Raw genomic sequence first — 17034 nt, forward strand, 5'->3', positions numbered from 1 at the left:
AAAGGAAGGATTTAAAGGTGCCCTAGTGCTGTACAGGAATGTATTTACACACAACTTCCCTAGTTACTATGCCAAGCAGAATTCCTATCATTTCAGTGTGTCCCAGTAAATTCTAGCTTTCAGGGATTTTTTTTCTACCAAAATCACAAAATTTATGTAACTTAAGAATACCATCATTTGATGAAATAAAAACAGCCTTTAGAGTGCTGCTGAAGGAAAGTTTTCCTTGCATCTATATATATTTTTTTTAAACAAATCTATCCCAGTCCAGTTACTTAGTTTCAGAATTCTTCCGAATCAGCAGATACAAAGAGAGTGTTCAGAGATCTAATGATATATTCTTGTTACCTCTTAGCCTTCAGCTTGGAAAAAGCATACTATATCTTAAGTTAAATTTCAGTAAATGTTTCATGACTGGACCAAAAATGACCCAAAATTAATAAAACTGTTATTGCCAAAAAGCTGAATTTGCATCACTCTAAACCTAATTGGTGTAAAAGTTAAATTTTTAAAAAATACATATCCCATTATTTTCTACTTTCTTATCACTAGTTATTATTGGCGAGGGCTTTTAAAAACAAACAGCACCCCCCTTTTCCCCCTCCCCCCCAGACAACCCACAGCCACACACTGTTTTCCCCATCCTCATCTTGGTACCTAGCAGCCAATGTCCAGCAGCAGCCTCCACACCTGCCCTTCACAGAATCGCCGAACGGTCGGGGTTGGAAGGGACCTCTGGAGATCATCTAGTCCTACCCCTCTGCTCAACCTGTCTGGGTGGCAGCTGCTGAATTCAGTCCCGTGCCTGCCAGGAAAGCAGTCTGCTGCTCATAAGGACAGGGCAAACACTTGTCCTAAACCAAAGCCTCTGAGGGCTGCAGACTGCAAACAGTGGCCACCAAAGCCAAAGCAGTTCTCATTCCCTTCTATGTCTCCAACACTCCCCATCCCACTGGCTGGCAGCTCCTCCGCTCGGAGTCAGGCTGCAGCAACATGTTTCATTCAAGCCGACCGTGCAATATTCACTGCTCAGAACAGTAGTTTTTCATCTCATCAGGGAAAGGGCAGCAGAAACAGGCTATTTCAATCTAATTAGTTCATTTCCCTGTACTAATTTTTCCCTCATCTCCCTAGGGACGTACATAGAAGAAAACAAAGCTACTGACTAAATGAAAAATAATAATAAACAGCTTTCCAGGCTGGGCCTGTATTACCTCAATTCCTATAGCAAAACATTGCTTTTCTCTTTTCAAGACCTTTTTCTTATTTCTTATTTCCTTATTTCTTTTTACCTAACTTCTTGCTTTCAGAGGCAGACCACAGCAACTGCAACCCTAACTTAAAACCGATTCAATCCATTTAACTAAGGCATACAGGTCCTTACTGTGGCTAGGCAAGAGGCCCTTGCCAAAGCACCGATTCTCTAAAGCGAGTGACCAGTCGATCTTGGGAGAAAATTCCGAATGTGTGCAATTGTGTTTGCACTGAGGTGACGATATTAAATGAGAACTTTCACTTTCATGTAAAAGGGAAACTATGTCTACTCGTCAGGTGAAGACTTAAATTACATCCATCTTCTTCTGCCGTAAGACAGGTATTTTCAATACATGTCATCACAGACACCTCAATCTGCAAACCTTATTTTCTATAACGTTGACCTAAGATAGAAAATAGAACTTACTCATTAAAGTGAATAGCTAATTATTCTTTAGGAACAGAAATTTTTTTTCCTTCCAACACCAGTTGAAAGTTGGGAAAAATTGATGAGGGATGAGAATTTTGAAGATTTGATTTTTAATGTGTGTGTGTGTGTGTGTGTGTGTGTGTGTACATGTGTGTATACATGCAAAAAATAAAAGCTCAAGTCAATACAATGTTTGTTTTTTTACAGCTGTTTGAAGCATTTGCCTTTCTCTGAAAAAAGCATGATCATCTTGTTCAACCTAGAGAAAAAAGACATTTATTGTATGTCATTTCATTTCAATACTTTTACCATATTAGATCAAATCATGTTATGATTAGGATGTTAAAAAAAGTGGTGCTAAATGTGAATATGCACATTTTCCTACTGATGTAAAACTCGAAACATTGAAATGGAAAACTTAAATGTTTCAACAAATGAGTCTCCACTTGTAAATGACTGAGGAATCAACTCCCATGGAAACAATTTCACCAAGTAACTGTTTCTGACTAAAAATTAATAGACATTTTCTACCAATTTTAATAAGCTTTCTAGTGAATTCTTCAATGCATTTTATGCATGAAAACTGGTAGTTTCTCTGTATCATGTTTCATATGCAACAGAACCTTAAATGCTTTACCCAGCAAAGGCTATGCTTATCTTCACAGCTTGCAATAGAGACCTTCTGGCATATACCAACGACAAAAAGCACTAGTTATCTTTTACAAATAAAATAGGATAAAAGGCAAAATTAAACAGGAGCACGTTTTCATGGAAACTTAAGACTGACAAAGAAGGAAAATCTCCTCTTTAGACTCAAAGAAAATCCTATGGAGAAAATAAAAGAAATACAAGAATAGCTGCAAGCTCACTATTTCCTACGCTGTGTCATTGTATTTTTGTCAGTAACATGAAATCTACATCCTATAGCAAGAAAGAGTTCAATTTTGAAGGGAGATACGAGAAAGATAACAGGCATCTCTGTGGCTTTACTCTCTTAGGCATTTGAAATAAGAAGACTGATAGTGTTTAAAATGTACAATATTTTACAGGAGGTTGCTCTTGCCTATTGTTTTTATTAATCATTTTATTCGAGAGCTCTGCTAAGAATCAGTAGAAAAACCCACAGTTCTTCAACTAAGTTAAGCAGAAAGATTAACGATTCTTGAGAGTAAGTATGATAAGCAATTTGCTAATTCCTTTTAACTGTGAATTTTCTTTCTGCCAATAGAAACAAAAGATTATGCAAAACTTTTATTTTTTTCTTAAATCCGCAGACAGTTCATGTGAATAATTTATTTTAAATCTGACTACAGCAGCTGGTACAATTTATTACACAAGAAACAAAAGCATAATGAAATGCTGATTCTGATTTGTGTATAATGCTTTTGACAAAGTTAATTTATACAGAAATATTTAATGAAAACTAACGTAAAATGAAAGTGGTACTGACCTTCTTGACTTTCTAGTCGTATTTTGATATAATCTAGGCAAAACTGTGAAAGACAACAAAATAATAAGATTTCATATTTTCTCCAAATTAAATTTGACTTAATGCCTTCTGGCAGTTAGTAATTAATAAGTATTTAAATAATGACAATTTTAATATATAAAAAGTAGAATTTAAAACCAAGCAGGGTATACATATATGAAGTATTCAGTATCTCTTTCAGTCATACTAACTGTTGAAACATAAGATTCTCTTACATGTACTTTTATAAGGTTTAAAATACTAAAAAACCCAGTAATTGTAGAAAGAAAAAAAACCCTCAAGTTCAAAAGAGCATGTCATGGCCTCTGAAAAGCTATCAGTATGATTAAAGTAAATCAAGTAATAGGGTTTTGCAGAGGGTAGAAAGAACAAACAACAACATTTTATTCAAGTGGCTGCCTCAGGAAGAAGCATACATGTCATCTAGCTTATTGCATATCACTAACATTCAAAGACTCCTTGAAAGTCTCCTGATAATTTAGAAGGTATTAAGAATATATAAATAAATAGATAAAATCTCTTACTACAGAACTGAATTTTTTCACTTGCAGAAAAAGACATGCTTCTTCTTTCCACCTATCAATATCCATTTTTTTGGTAACTGTTGCCTTCAGTTTTTCTAACAGATGCACACTAATCCATAGGAAAACTCCTCCTACTCCCTCTCCAAGCCTCCAATAAAATGAAGAAGATAGAAATATCATATCCGCAAAACCCTATTAAACACTTAAACTGGATGGTTTGTGAGAGTACGTAATAACACAAATCCAATCTCTCTGAAAATTGTAACCTAACTGAAATTAGAGACAAACTTGCTGTCCCACAAAAAAAGGCAAAGTATAAAGTTACTCAAGTATGAAAATAACAACCTCTACACCAAAAATTGAAATGGGATTTGTCATATAACAAGCTTACTTACAATCACAGGTTCCACTACCATTCTTCGCAGAGTTCCTATTCGTATACTTCGACAGTTCAGAATGACACTTTCACAGGAATTTTGATAACTTAGAGGTACAGCTTCAGTTACGATTTCTTGAGAAATAACTTTACGACGTTTTATTGGAGTGTTAGACACAATATTGCCAAACTGAAAAGCAATTTTCAAGGTGTCAGAACGTCTCACTAAAATTTATTGCTAAAATAGACTGTTAAGAAGCAGTAACTGGTTTTTGTTTACTTTTCTTTTGCTCAACAGGATTATGCACTCCTAAACATAAACAAATGGTTTAAACTCCTTAAAGAATTTGTTGCAACATCTGAAGATGTTTCTATTGACAGATTCAAGGAAAAAAAAAATTAGTTGACACCTGTAGACATTCTGCTAACATCTCCAAGTCACAAATAATAGCCTTAGAATTGTCAACATCAATTTATTTTTCTTCACTTTGAAACACTGCAGCCTAGCATAACAAGGTCATTTTTATGACTAATGTTATAAAGGCATCCTAAGTATATACTTTTTGTTTTGTATTAGTCCAGGTTTTTGATGACTGAAAACACTGATTTTTTTTTTTAATTGAAGCATAGTGCTTATTAGAAGACGTACAATCTTCAAGAAGAAACTTCAGACACACATCCAAAATCCTTACAGAAACTCTACAGAGATATTAAGATGTTTTTGAGATGGATTCCAGGATCAAAAATCTAATGAAAGATGACATGTAGAGGCTGGCTGCAGCTCAAGAAAAATCTTTGGATGTTACCTAAAGACGCAATCTCAATAAAGTCTCCTCTTTACCAACAGAACAGTTTTACAAAAAACTATTAAAAAAAAAAAAAGAAAAAAGAAAAAGCTCGCTGATAGCTGTTCTATGAATACATTTATTTATTTTTTTGTATAACTTTTGCTGAAGAATCTTCTGTATGCTAATCTTTCCTTTGGTACTTACACTCTCTTTTTGCAAAAACAACCATTAGTAAACAGTCCTTTAGGTTTCAAAATATAATTAAACTCCCACAAAAAATGTTATAAGAGGCTCAATATTTCTATTAAGACTAAATCTGGAGAATTATTATGAAGTCGGTAATGCCTAGTCTCTCTTGCCATAATCCATAAGATACTTCCATATGCCCCAAATTAAATACTGTGGAGAAGATAGAGGACAGAGGATATAGATCCCTGTAACTAAAATATTTTCCTAGGACTCTTATTGAAGTGTTTTCTGCACCAGGTAAATATGATTAGAAATTCAAAACTCCAAAAATCACAGAAAAGCAGCAACCCAGAGCACACTCATAAAGCAGTGCCATACTTCAGTGGGGACTTAGTGAATATCTAGAACGAATAAACAAAGCTTGTATAAGCTTTTTTTGTAATTTCTGACAAAAATACATGGTGCTACCTGCAATTCTTGATAGTTTCCTTGAACCTGGGCAAAGCTTACATTAAAGTTTTACAAATAACACCATATCCCAATTTTCAAAAAACAATGCCTTTTCTACTTTTCTCTAAAATACACAGTAAAATTTCAGTGTAATATTTGGTTCTTTAAGGCTAGTGAACAGCAATACAAGGATTTGCAAAGGAAATCAATGAGATTTTCAGAAGTCTTGGACACTAGTGCCCTCACAATGCAGTGTTCTAAATTAATTCGACATATAACTCCTGAAGAACTGAAATTTGAAACTAGTGGTTGTCCAAGCTTTCAGACCCATAGTTTTACATAATGGGCTCTAAGTTCCCAGCTTTATATTGATAGTGGTGACTAGTTATATATCTCATGCTAAACACACATAATTCCATCAACTACAGCACTAGAATGTTGCTTTTTGGATCTTGATCTAGCATGAAGGCTTTGACCTCATTAGTTTAGTGTTCTAACGAAGAAAGCACAAAAGGTTTGAGACTGTGCATAGAAATTTGATCAGATACATTTGTTGGATCAAATTCACAATCAAACTGGATGAGTGACCAAAAAAGTTTTAGGTAACACTGTTAATTCAACACCAACTGCCAATGGGAATTTATCCTTCTTAATGGTTCACTATCAGATGTTGTTAAGTCTTTAATACACCATGAATGGATATCTGAATGAGTATCTGAAGGGAGGGTGTCAAGGGGACGGGGCCAAACTCTTTTCAGTTGTCCCATGTGACAGGACAAGAGGCAATGGGCAGAAACTGAACCACAGGAAGTTCTGCCTGATCGTGAGGGGGGATTTCTTCACTGTGAGAATGACGGAGCACTGGCACAGGTTGCCCAGAGAGGTTGTGGAGTCTCCTTTTCTGGAGATCTTCAAAACCCACCTGGATGCAACCCTGTCTAACATGCTCTAGGTGACCCTGCTGAGCATGGTGGTTGGACTAGATGATCTTTAGAGGTCCCTTCCAACCTTACCAATTCAGTGAAAGCTGTCCCTTTTGACAGCACTTAAGGAGTCTGCTCATGGTGCATTTTTTGCCTTTGTTTATCCAATTCTTGCAGTGGTGCTTAACTAAAAAACAAAAGCCTCACCACGAAATCCTTAAAATAAGTGCTATTAATTGGGACAGCTGTCAAAGTATTTTAAAAGGTCACTATTGTTCTCAGTGTCTCTTTTCACGTTTAACTTATGTCCAAAGTCTTACCATTAAGACTCTTTTGGTATTGACATTCTGCAAACTAAGAAGGCTCTTGAATTACATACAGATATCCTGCCCAGTGTCAAAGAGCACGCGTTCTACACAGAAGTATCTATGTCAAAAGCATAATTCAAATCACCTTGAATGCTCATACAAAAATTTACTGAACAATTTTTCTTATATTTCAAGTATTTACGTAAGCAGAAATATTATTTGATGAACTACTAAGTAAGAAAAGTAATAAAATACAGTCAACTTCTGAAAACGCAAGACAAGCCTTTACATTTCCCATTTATGATTTCACTTTTGTTTTCTTTAAACAAAGCTTTAAAGCAGTACCTGATCTTTCATTCTTGCTTTTCTTGGTAGTGTGACTGCAATTTCTGTATCTGTTGTAATACTACCTATTCTCTGTTCTATTCCACAACTGTTTTCCTTTAATGCTGCTTCCACCTTTCCTGTAGAAGGAGCTGGGGAGGAGCGGGCTGAATCTGCAGGACGAGGTGAAATGCTTTCCATTCTCCTAGTGCTGCCACTATCCTCCTCCTCATCATCATCACTAGATAAAACAACTGAACAGAAAATATTAAATTCTCAACCACTACATTTTTCTATCACAGAAATTTCTTTTTAAGCAATGGCTTAAAAATAATTTATGCAATTGTCCTGCAGTACCAAATGCAGTCCACATTTATCATTATATTATGCTTTTATTAATGTTTATTTGGAATACACTCACTGACTTTCTTTCCTTCCCTTTTTATTTCCCATAACTAACTATGCAAGAAGTAATTATCACCATTCCCCACCTAGACATAGAAGTGGGGTCACCCATCTCTGGGTTCAGTGAAGAACTGACAGTGAATTGTATAACAGAAGTATAATTTAAGCCTCTTCTGCTGGAAAGATTAGTTTTTAATAGTAAAGTGTAATATAAGCAACGTAAAAAAAAAAAAAAAAAGACTAGAGAAATTATGATTTAAGTTATTCAAATCAGTAAGACCACACGGTCTAGCAAATTAAAAATGGAACTAGAAACAGAGTTTTCCAAATTCCAATCCCTATCCTCTTATTAAAGTGTGTGTGTTCACACAGATAAAACAAAGATTAACATTTTAAATATTATAAAATTTAAAGATGATGTTGGGATACATTTTTGGTATACTGCTGAGATGCACAGCTCAAAAGGAAAAGAAAAAAAGACTGTCTTTCCCTTTGTGAGAAGGAATGAAAGAGTCTTGCTAAGAATGTTATTTGAAAGTAAAAAAGTAAGATCAAAGAAATAACATTTTCTTTTCCCCAACACTGATGTTCTTCAGAGAGTACCTCATTACAGGAAAAGAAGATTAAAAAAGTCTTTTCCCTAAAAACAATAAAAAAACCCAAGTCAGTAACGTAAACTACTGGGGACAGCTCTTTCATGGTAACATATTTTGGGTTTTCAGTTTATGGCTATATTCACGAAACGGTACTTACTTGGATCATTTAGTTCAGACGGTCTTGTACTCCTTTGTCTTAGGTTTCCTGTAATTTTAGGACTTTTTGTCCCAGTTATAAGACCAACTTTTCCATTCTGTCGTAACATAGAATGTCCTACGATATCATTACTCAGTAGAATATCCGCTGGGCCTTTCCCAACAGCAGAACTATAAAACTTCTTTGTGTTGAACCCTGTACCTGAAGATTTTTGCCCTGTTGAATTCTGATGTATTGAAGAACGTGATAAGGGTCCCGCAGATTCACTTAATGCCACAGTTTGTCTGGAGACTCTTTGCAAATCCTTAAGAGAAACATTTTCACAATGTCGGCATTTGGTCTGATTTTCGTTTGCCCGCCCACAATTTGGGCAATCAGCTGAATAATCAATTTGTTCCAAAAGCTAGAGACGAGAGGGAAAAAGAAAAAAAAACAAATGCAACAATCAGTAACTGCATGAGGTCTAAATACAAGAGAGATCACACTTAATCGTTTGTTCAAAATGAAGATTAACAATGCTGTATGAGTAATTCCAGTAAGTACATAAAGTAAGTATTTGATTTTTTTCACGTAAGAAAGGCTACAAGGGACAAATATCAATTGTCGTAATTTTAAAAGCGATTAGTTTTTGCCAGTTCAGATCCCCTTCCTGCTCTTTTTCTTTCCATATGTAAAAGGCTGCACACTGTTTATATATATTATATATCGACAAGAAGGTCCAGTTGCACCTAGTTGCATTTCTGCAAAAATAGTTTCATTGGATAAAATTTTAAAAGTAAGCTGAAGTTCATCATATCAATATTAAAAAGGACAAGGAGTAACCCCCTAGGTTGTTAAGTTCATTTGTGTCTTGTCCTAGGACACCTTCTAACAACCCAACTGTAGCAAATCACTCCTCAAAACAAAAACAATAAGAAGGAAATACACTGCCCTGAAGTACAGAGAAAAAAGGATTTTGGGAAAAGGCATTCTTCAGACTTTCAAGAGAAAAGACAGGGGCTACAAAGGAAAATAAATCCTACCTTTGTAAAGACAGAAATATTTTTTGTTTCTTACACATCTACTAGAGCCTTCTTTAACTAAAAAAGTACTTGGCATATTACAAAAGCAGAATTTCGACTTCTAAGTCTATGAAAATCTGGACCTAATGTGACTTATTGAGTGCCTACTGAGTTGAATATGAGACACTGCTAGAACTACGATTTAACGTATGGTGTTGCCTGCTGGATCACTGAGCGCATGTGATACAGCCCCTTATTGCAAACTGCAAGATAATAAACATCTAAATCCTACAAGTAGTCTTTGGTATTCAAAAGGTGTATTGAGCACATGTTCATTACCACTGGCACCCCTCGCCATAGAAGAGATTTCTTTCCAAAGGAAAAGATTTCCTCCAGTGTGTGATTTTCAACCATTTTAAAAAACAAGTGTAAAAACAAAGTAATAAGAGGAAAATATATTATTTCTTATAAAAACTCTGGCAATCTAGTAAAGCCATACAGACAACAGCAAAATACATACAAAAGCCAACATATAAAATATACTGGGCCTTTAAAACCTTGTTAGCATCTTTAAGAAACAAGATGTATAACTGCACGTGCTACCTTTGCAGTGTGATGGCACAGCAAGTGACACAAAAACCGTATTATGCCCAAATGCTCAATTACAAAATATACTTTTTATAAAGATACTACTAATCATATTAAGGAACTGCAATCAGACAAGATACGATATGAAAATACTCAGTAGGAATTACCAATAGTACTCAAAATCTAAAATGACTTCCCTTCTGTGGTTGGAAAGCTTTCACCTGGAGGGTAGGCATGGCAGTGCTTAATTAAGAGCGGTATATGCTTTTTAGTCACATTCTAGTTAAAGATAAGGTCAGTAAAGTAGGCGAGTTTTACGTAAGTTTATCTGCTTTATAACCTGCATAGTACAACATTTTTTAAACTTTGCAAATCCACAAAATACAAAAAATACAGGTTTCTTCTGTCCTATTGCTAAAAATTCCAGCATTCAAAGCTCTTGTTATTTTTCAGGGCTTTTTTTTGTAAGCATATATGAAGAACATTATCCCCATCCTTTAAAAATTATGTTTATTTTTAACACTTAAAAAGGGCAATCTATTCTACTCTAGTAAGATTAAAACAATTTAACCTTTATTCAGCAGTAAGCTGGTTATGTCTGTAATTCCTCTGGCATGATACAAGAAACACTATCAAATTGTTCAAAGCCTCTATACACACTCAGGTGGACGACCTGCATAGGTTGACAACCCCGGTTCATGACAAATGCATGAAACATTTTCTTAAATCTTTTTACCGCAAATACAGTACAAAACTCTTAACCAATAAAAAAAAAAAAGAGAGAAAAAGAAAAAAAAGAAAGAAAAGAAAAGAAAGTTGTGCTACTGAATTCAGTTGCAGTAAGATTCCATCTTTGTTTTTTTTATATTCAGCTATGAATTTTTAAGTTATGGGAACAGAATCACAGAACCACATTCATAATAAATGCTTGCCCCTTTCTTCCCGACCTCTTAAGCAGCTGAAAAGAGTTACTTCAAGTTTAATGCAAGGCTCAAATGAGTTTGAAGTACAGTTTAAACAAAGTGCACCCACAACAGTACCCTCTTAGAAGATCATAACTATTCTATCAGACTAGAATAAAGGTTCATCTAGCCCTGCACTGTACCTTCAACTCTGACCAGTGGTGGGTGGGTGGAAGCATAAGGAACAGAGCAAAGATAGATCCTCCTAACTTTAGGTAATCAGCAGTTTTGGCACTTTTAAGTCAGATACTGTATTTAAATCACCCTGTTTAATGACGTATCCTCACAAATTTTGTGTATGTCTCTTCAAAATCACTTTAGTTCCTATCTCAGGAAAGACTGCTGCTCATATTACATTGTGGAAAAAAATATGGGGTTTTCACCTCTCAGATTTGTTTTACTGCAAGCCCTCAGCTCTCATGCCTCAGAAAAATCAACTTTTCCATTCGTGACCTCCAGTGTCAACCTTAGAGATCTCTGAGAACATCTGACATGCATAGGAAAGAGCACAAGATGTAATCATTAAACATTGTTTAAAAGTGCAACCTGTCTAGTGCCTTTGGAAATAAAAACAAAGCCCTGGAACAATGTTATCCAGTCTAATGCTTTTGCACTGGAGCGATGGAGGATGGCCTTCTACATGTACGGGGTCTTCCAGTCAGAGCTAGGAGCTGCTGCAAGACAACCTACAAAGATCAAATCTGACCACAAGCAATGAGGCTCCTTCTTCTCTGTCAATTTACATTATTTGCAAGGAGAAAACCTCTATATTAAGAGATGATATCTGTCAGATCTTCAGAACGAAATCTTATTACTTTGTTATATCAAGCCAGTGACAAGATTCCATTTACTTTTAAATTGTTTACATTAATGACTATTTTAACCTAGAAGATCATTTTCTGCACTTGTCCCTTACCTGGCTTTACATAGTATAGGCCGCTTCTCTAAACAAACATAACTAAAATCATCAATATAATGATTAAAACAAACAAACCTGTGAATGTCTCCTGTTTTTTTTTTTTTTTTTTTTTTTTAACTACTTTATCTCACGAGTTAGCTTTTATACAGTACTTCGCTAAATATTGTAAAGTTTAATGCATAAGTAGATGAAAACCCTGGCTTCCATTTAACATTATGTTATTGTTTTATTAACTAACTATATAATGGAAATGCATAAGAGTAGAATGAAGTACTCCATCCTACAGAAGAAATAGTCTGACTTACTTTCTATTATATGTAATCATATTTTGTTTTCTCCTGTATATTAATCACAGATATTCTTATTTTTTTTTTTAAATCAAGATCTCCTTTGCAGGAAGTTCTGTTATGACAGTCATACGGTGTGACCTGCAGGTAGGCATTACAATTCTTGCACAGTAACCCAGAGAGACGATAAGAAATATGGAGAGGCATACAAGAATGCCCAAGACATCTTGTATCTAGTATTCAGGAAGATTTCAAATAGAACATCCTGGTTGGCTGCAAGTAGGCCACAGTCTGCCATTTGTATACCATTGCTACTGATTAGTTTCAGTGAAAAACACAACTACTTTACAGGAAGCAACTGCATATTTGCAATACTTTTGTCTCTACCGTTTTAATGAATACTGAAAACTACAATACTTTTCTGTAAAAAATTCTGTCAAACAGTAAAATACTGCTCCTCTATCTAATACGTAGCAAACTAAAATTAGCAGTTTCTAGTTTAACAAAATAATTGTGGAGCAGTCAGCCAATCAATTTAAACACTACAGGCTCTTCTACTTTTCCAGTGCAGTACCTGTCTCATCAAATAGGAAAATAAATATTTTATAGTTAGTAACAATATTAACACCTAAGTTAAAAAAAAAAAAAAAAAAAAAAGAAAAAAAGAAAATAAAAAGTTATAATGGTACAGATATTTAAATGGCCAAACCATTCTTAAAGACTTTTAGAATGCCAGGCTATTTTACAACTCAAATACCTTTTAAAAATATATACATAAACTTCTTAAGTTAAACAGAATTCAGATTTTTTAAAAAAATCTAACCTACCTTTAATTGGGTTAAGCATTTTTTTGTAGCAGAAGATAGAGACAAGTCAGACTGAAATGAATTGCAGTGACGTTTCTGTTGTACCTTCCTCTTAATTTCAGATTCTGATTCTGATTCTGACTCTTCTGTGTTTTCCATTATACTGTCTAGGAGTAAAAACAAACAAACAAACAAAAGCTAATAACAAGAAATATCTGCTCACATGTGGTTAGGCAGTACAATCAACGTGTTTTTCTACATACATTAGCTTGAGTTAAACATGAAGACCATTTTAAGCAACAAACAATCTACGTTCAGTTCCATTCATGTAAATAAATGTCTCGTGATCTGTTGTATAAATAAGAAAAAAATCCCCCAAAATAATGAAAATTGTTTTATTACTACTATTTCAGTATTTCTCTGAAGTTAGAAGGCTAAAAATTGCCACTGAGGAGGCTTTGACCTCAAATACCTATACCGTGAACTTCACCACAACTGGAACGGAACCTTTGCTAAGGAGGGGAGCATCAGCTAAAAGATGAGGATTATGATTTTCACGAAAAGACTACTGTGAATGCATTTAGAATAACTGGAAATAATCTGCCTAATTTAGGATTTATTCCTTCAACATAAGACTCAGCAGCATATGAACCATAATGCCATATCCTGCTTTATATTGAGGTGCTCCTTTCAATATTAGAATATAGGAAAAGGGTTGGGATCAGTCAGTCCCCATTAAAACAAAAAAATATGCAATATCCTTAAATCACCAATGTGTACAGAGGGGGATTTTCTTATAAACGCTGTTTTGCAAAATGTTATGAAACACTGGCTTATTTCAGTTTAATTTCAAAGAGCTATTCAGTCTGCTAACTACACTTAATTACAATCTCCATTTTAGAACTTTCTTTTAAGGAAGTTTTTTTTTTGGTTCATTTGTTTAAGAGATATGAACACTGTTTCAATTCATATACTGATAATCTTACAAATAATCCACTATTAGAAGATATCTCAAACCTAAAGAATGACCTGTTTTCAAAAAAAAAAAAAAAAAAAAAAAAAAAAAAAAAAAAGGAATAATAGCATTTTTAATGATCTTACTTTTGTGTAAATTAATGGCTATATAGTTCTATTTAATGTTAGTTTAGCATAGCACAATAGACACAATAGAATAACTGGCCAATGTAGACAGTTAAGCAGCTGATCATAGTAGGTTCTCAGATCACATATAACTCTGGTGAGAAAGTTCAATACGTTAAACACAGTGACTTTTTTTCTTGTTTCATAATTTCTGCTCCTCAAAGCGAATTGTATTTTCTCTCCTCCATCAGATTATCCCCAAGAATAGTCCTTAATCAGTGAGATGACAGTATATTTCAGGTAAGCTACAGTGCTGATACTAGCAGTTCTACTCACTTTCTCTGTGTATGAATATACTTCTTACCAACTGGTACTTATCATGCTGTATTTTGCACATACTAACGATACTACAAAAATTCCTCACCAATAAATCAAAAACAAGCTGGGGGTTGGGCTTGCTCTAGACAATCTCCAGACACCCTTTCCAAACTCAATGATTCTATGATTTTAAGTTTTTTCCCCAATTTCATTCATTTTTAAATAACTGAAGTCAAATTTAAAATTTATTATAAAGTGACTGAACGAGTTGCAGAAATCTGCCTAAATGGGCAAAATTCTGCTTTCACACAAAAACCTGCATAAAATTAGAATAACGTTACAGGATGATATAAGTAGATATACTAAAAATATACATAGGCTACACAAAGGTTGACACATACCTGCCACAAAAAACTCTTTTTCAAAAAATATTCTATTTAAAATAAATGAGAACTCTGAAGATAACTTACCCACTCCTTGAGACCGTGGTAACCTAATGTGGTCTGCTTCTACTTTCTGAAGCTGAGGGGGATATTCTTTTCTGGAAAAGAAATTTGATATATGGTTGTTCTTTTGATAAACATCATTATATTTTGCCAGAATCATATGCTAAAAAAATAAAATCAAACCCTATCTTAAAATTATGAATAAATATTTTTTCCTATTACATGCTGTTTGAATGCTTTAAAATATTATCAAAATGCTAAGAACAGCTACAATAAAGGTCTTTGAAGTGCTTCTGGTCTAAAATTTCTTTGACAGTTATCAATAATTTAGGAGTCACTCAGAACAAAGTCTTCAAGGACTGATGCCTGTATGAAGTTCTCCTCCTCCTCATTCATAGGTCTCTTTAAAATCCAAAAATAGAAAAAACTATTTATATAAATATTAAATTAAATTCCACAACTTAAGTTCTACAACTTAAAGAACGGGAAGAGAAAAGGCAAAACAGAGAGGAAAGAGACCTGATGCCAAAAACTGCCGTGGCCACAAAAGACAACTAGAGCAGAAGAAATAGCTGCTACATCTTTGTTTAAAAATATAATTCAGACAAATTAGTTGGTAAGAAAACTTTAGTTGGCATAATTTATGTAATATACATCACACATTTTGTGTGTATACTAACCCCCACACAAACCAATGTAGTAAGATTCTTTTCAGTCTCCTGAAAGGTATCTTCACTTTATACATAAGTATGTCAAATTGTGCTGCTACCAAATTAAGATTTTGATGCTTATTGCATCTCAGTTACTCCTTGTGGCAGTTCTCTTTCCCAGCTGTCTGACCCTGCTCTGCAGCTGCAGGTTTCTGCTCCTGCTACAACACAGGATGGCATGCACCTGAAACACAGGAGGCCTTGTCAACAGCTTCAGCAGAAACCACTTCTAGCAGCAGATTTGGCCAGGACACTGGACTGCAAATGGATCAACTTGGTAACACACACACATGTCATTATGCTACCTCTGATTACAAGGACAATAATCAACAGCAAAGGGGCAAAGAAAACAGCTGTAGGCGGTAAAAAACATGGGGGAACAGAGCTAAATCCTTCAGATCCACCTGCCAAAAACATGGTTATTGCTGAAACTGCAGTATATATGCTAAATCTCTAATCTCAGTAAAGCTAGAGATACAGGTTTTTATTCCTACAGTATATTTAACCAACATTTGATCAGAGTTTGACATCACATACTTCATTCAAAAACAAAATTAGAAGAGCGTGCCTTAAATTCCTGGCAAAGCCCATATAACACTGCCAGTTTCAGCCTTCTCCACAGCGGAGCTCAGCCTCAAGCAAGGTCTTAGTTCATGTTTATATCATTTTGTAGTACTTGCTCAATTCCTACAACTCAGACACTTGCTAACACCACATATCACTCTTGGCTAATCTTCTTAGCAAGAATCAGCTGGAGTGTTAGGAGTTTTATGTCTGATCATTAAAACACAGCAAGTCCCTCAAAAGATATAACCAACACAATGTCTTCTCACATTAAAGACATTACATAATTTTTGCTGTCAACATAATCAGTCTGTAGTTCTCACTCTAGAAATTCAAAAGCAACTGTAGATCTCCAGAATCCAATCTGAGACCGCTATTTTTCCAATATTTTCTAATTATTCATTAACCTTTGCATTTTGCTAAGTTGACTTGCCTTGACACAAGAAAGTCTTACAACTTATGGATAAAGATTTGATAAATTCATTACATCACGCTCAGTTCAGGCTTGATTTGCCATCTCTCTTCAAGGGTACCCTCATACACCAAAACACATGGCAGTCCCAGCTCTGGTGACTTAGCACAGATCAGTATAGAAGTAATGGTGAAACAGGACCATGAGCTGAAGTTAGCAGCTCCAGGTCAACTGCTGCCCAACACTGTTTAACTTGAATTAACAATTCAAGATGAAATTAAAGTTCCTTTGTGTTACAAACAGCAGTAAACACCATTTTTAAACACTACTTAGCCGTAGATATGATTTCAGAAATATGTTTCCTTGGGCAGAGTAAGTCCTCCACCAAGAGCACAGCAACCTGAAGCTCCCCCTATGCATTTCACCGAACCCACCTGCCTCCCCCCCCCCCACACACACACACAAAAAAAAAAGGCAGAGGTCACCACCATGAAGTGTTTATAGATGACAAAAAAGCTTCTCCTCTACCATGGAGTATATTGCTTATTTGAACACTTGCGTATCCACTGATAACTTCTACAGTTATGTATTTAATACTGGACAGTTTCAGTGTGCAGGAATACAGAAGTGAAATGCTTTAAAAGTTATCTTCAAAAGGACTATCTGGAAAAAAAAATCATAGTTTGGCAAAGAAAAAAATCCTTTTTTTTAAAAAAAAAAATAAAATT

The 17034-nt window shown here is 34.8% G+C and overlaps 1 protein-coding gene across 3 annotated transcripts in view; it reads right to left on the reverse strand.

Annotated features, from left to right (window-relative positions):
- Positions 1-17034, reverse strand: part of SENP6 (SUMO specific peptidase 6) — a 78148-nt gene that overhangs the window by 25374 nt on the left and 35740 nt on the right. For all 3 annotated transcript variants that reach the window (XM_062572836.1, XM_062572835.1, XM_062572837.1), the window contains 6 exons: positions 14645-14715; positions 12798-12943; positions 8214-8616; positions 7077-7309; positions 4093-4263; positions 3135-3177 (listed from right to left, as the gene is read on the reverse strand). In XM_062572836.1, the coding sequence (XP_062428820.1) occupies positions 3135-3177; positions 4093-4263; positions 7077-7309; positions 8214-8616; positions 12798-12943; positions 14645-14715 (1067 nt within the window). The remainder of the gene's footprint in view (positions 1-3134; positions 3178-4092; positions 4264-7076; positions 7310-8213; positions 8617-12797; positions 12944-14644; positions 14716-17034) is intronic.

The sequence above is a fragment of the Rhea pennata genome, chromosome 3 (genome assembly GCF_028389875.1).
Source record: "Rhea pennata isolate bPtePen1 chromosome 3, bPtePen1.pri, whole genome shotgun sequence".
NCBI lineage: Eukaryota > Metazoa > Chordata > Aves > Rheiformes > Rheidae > Rhea > Rhea pennata.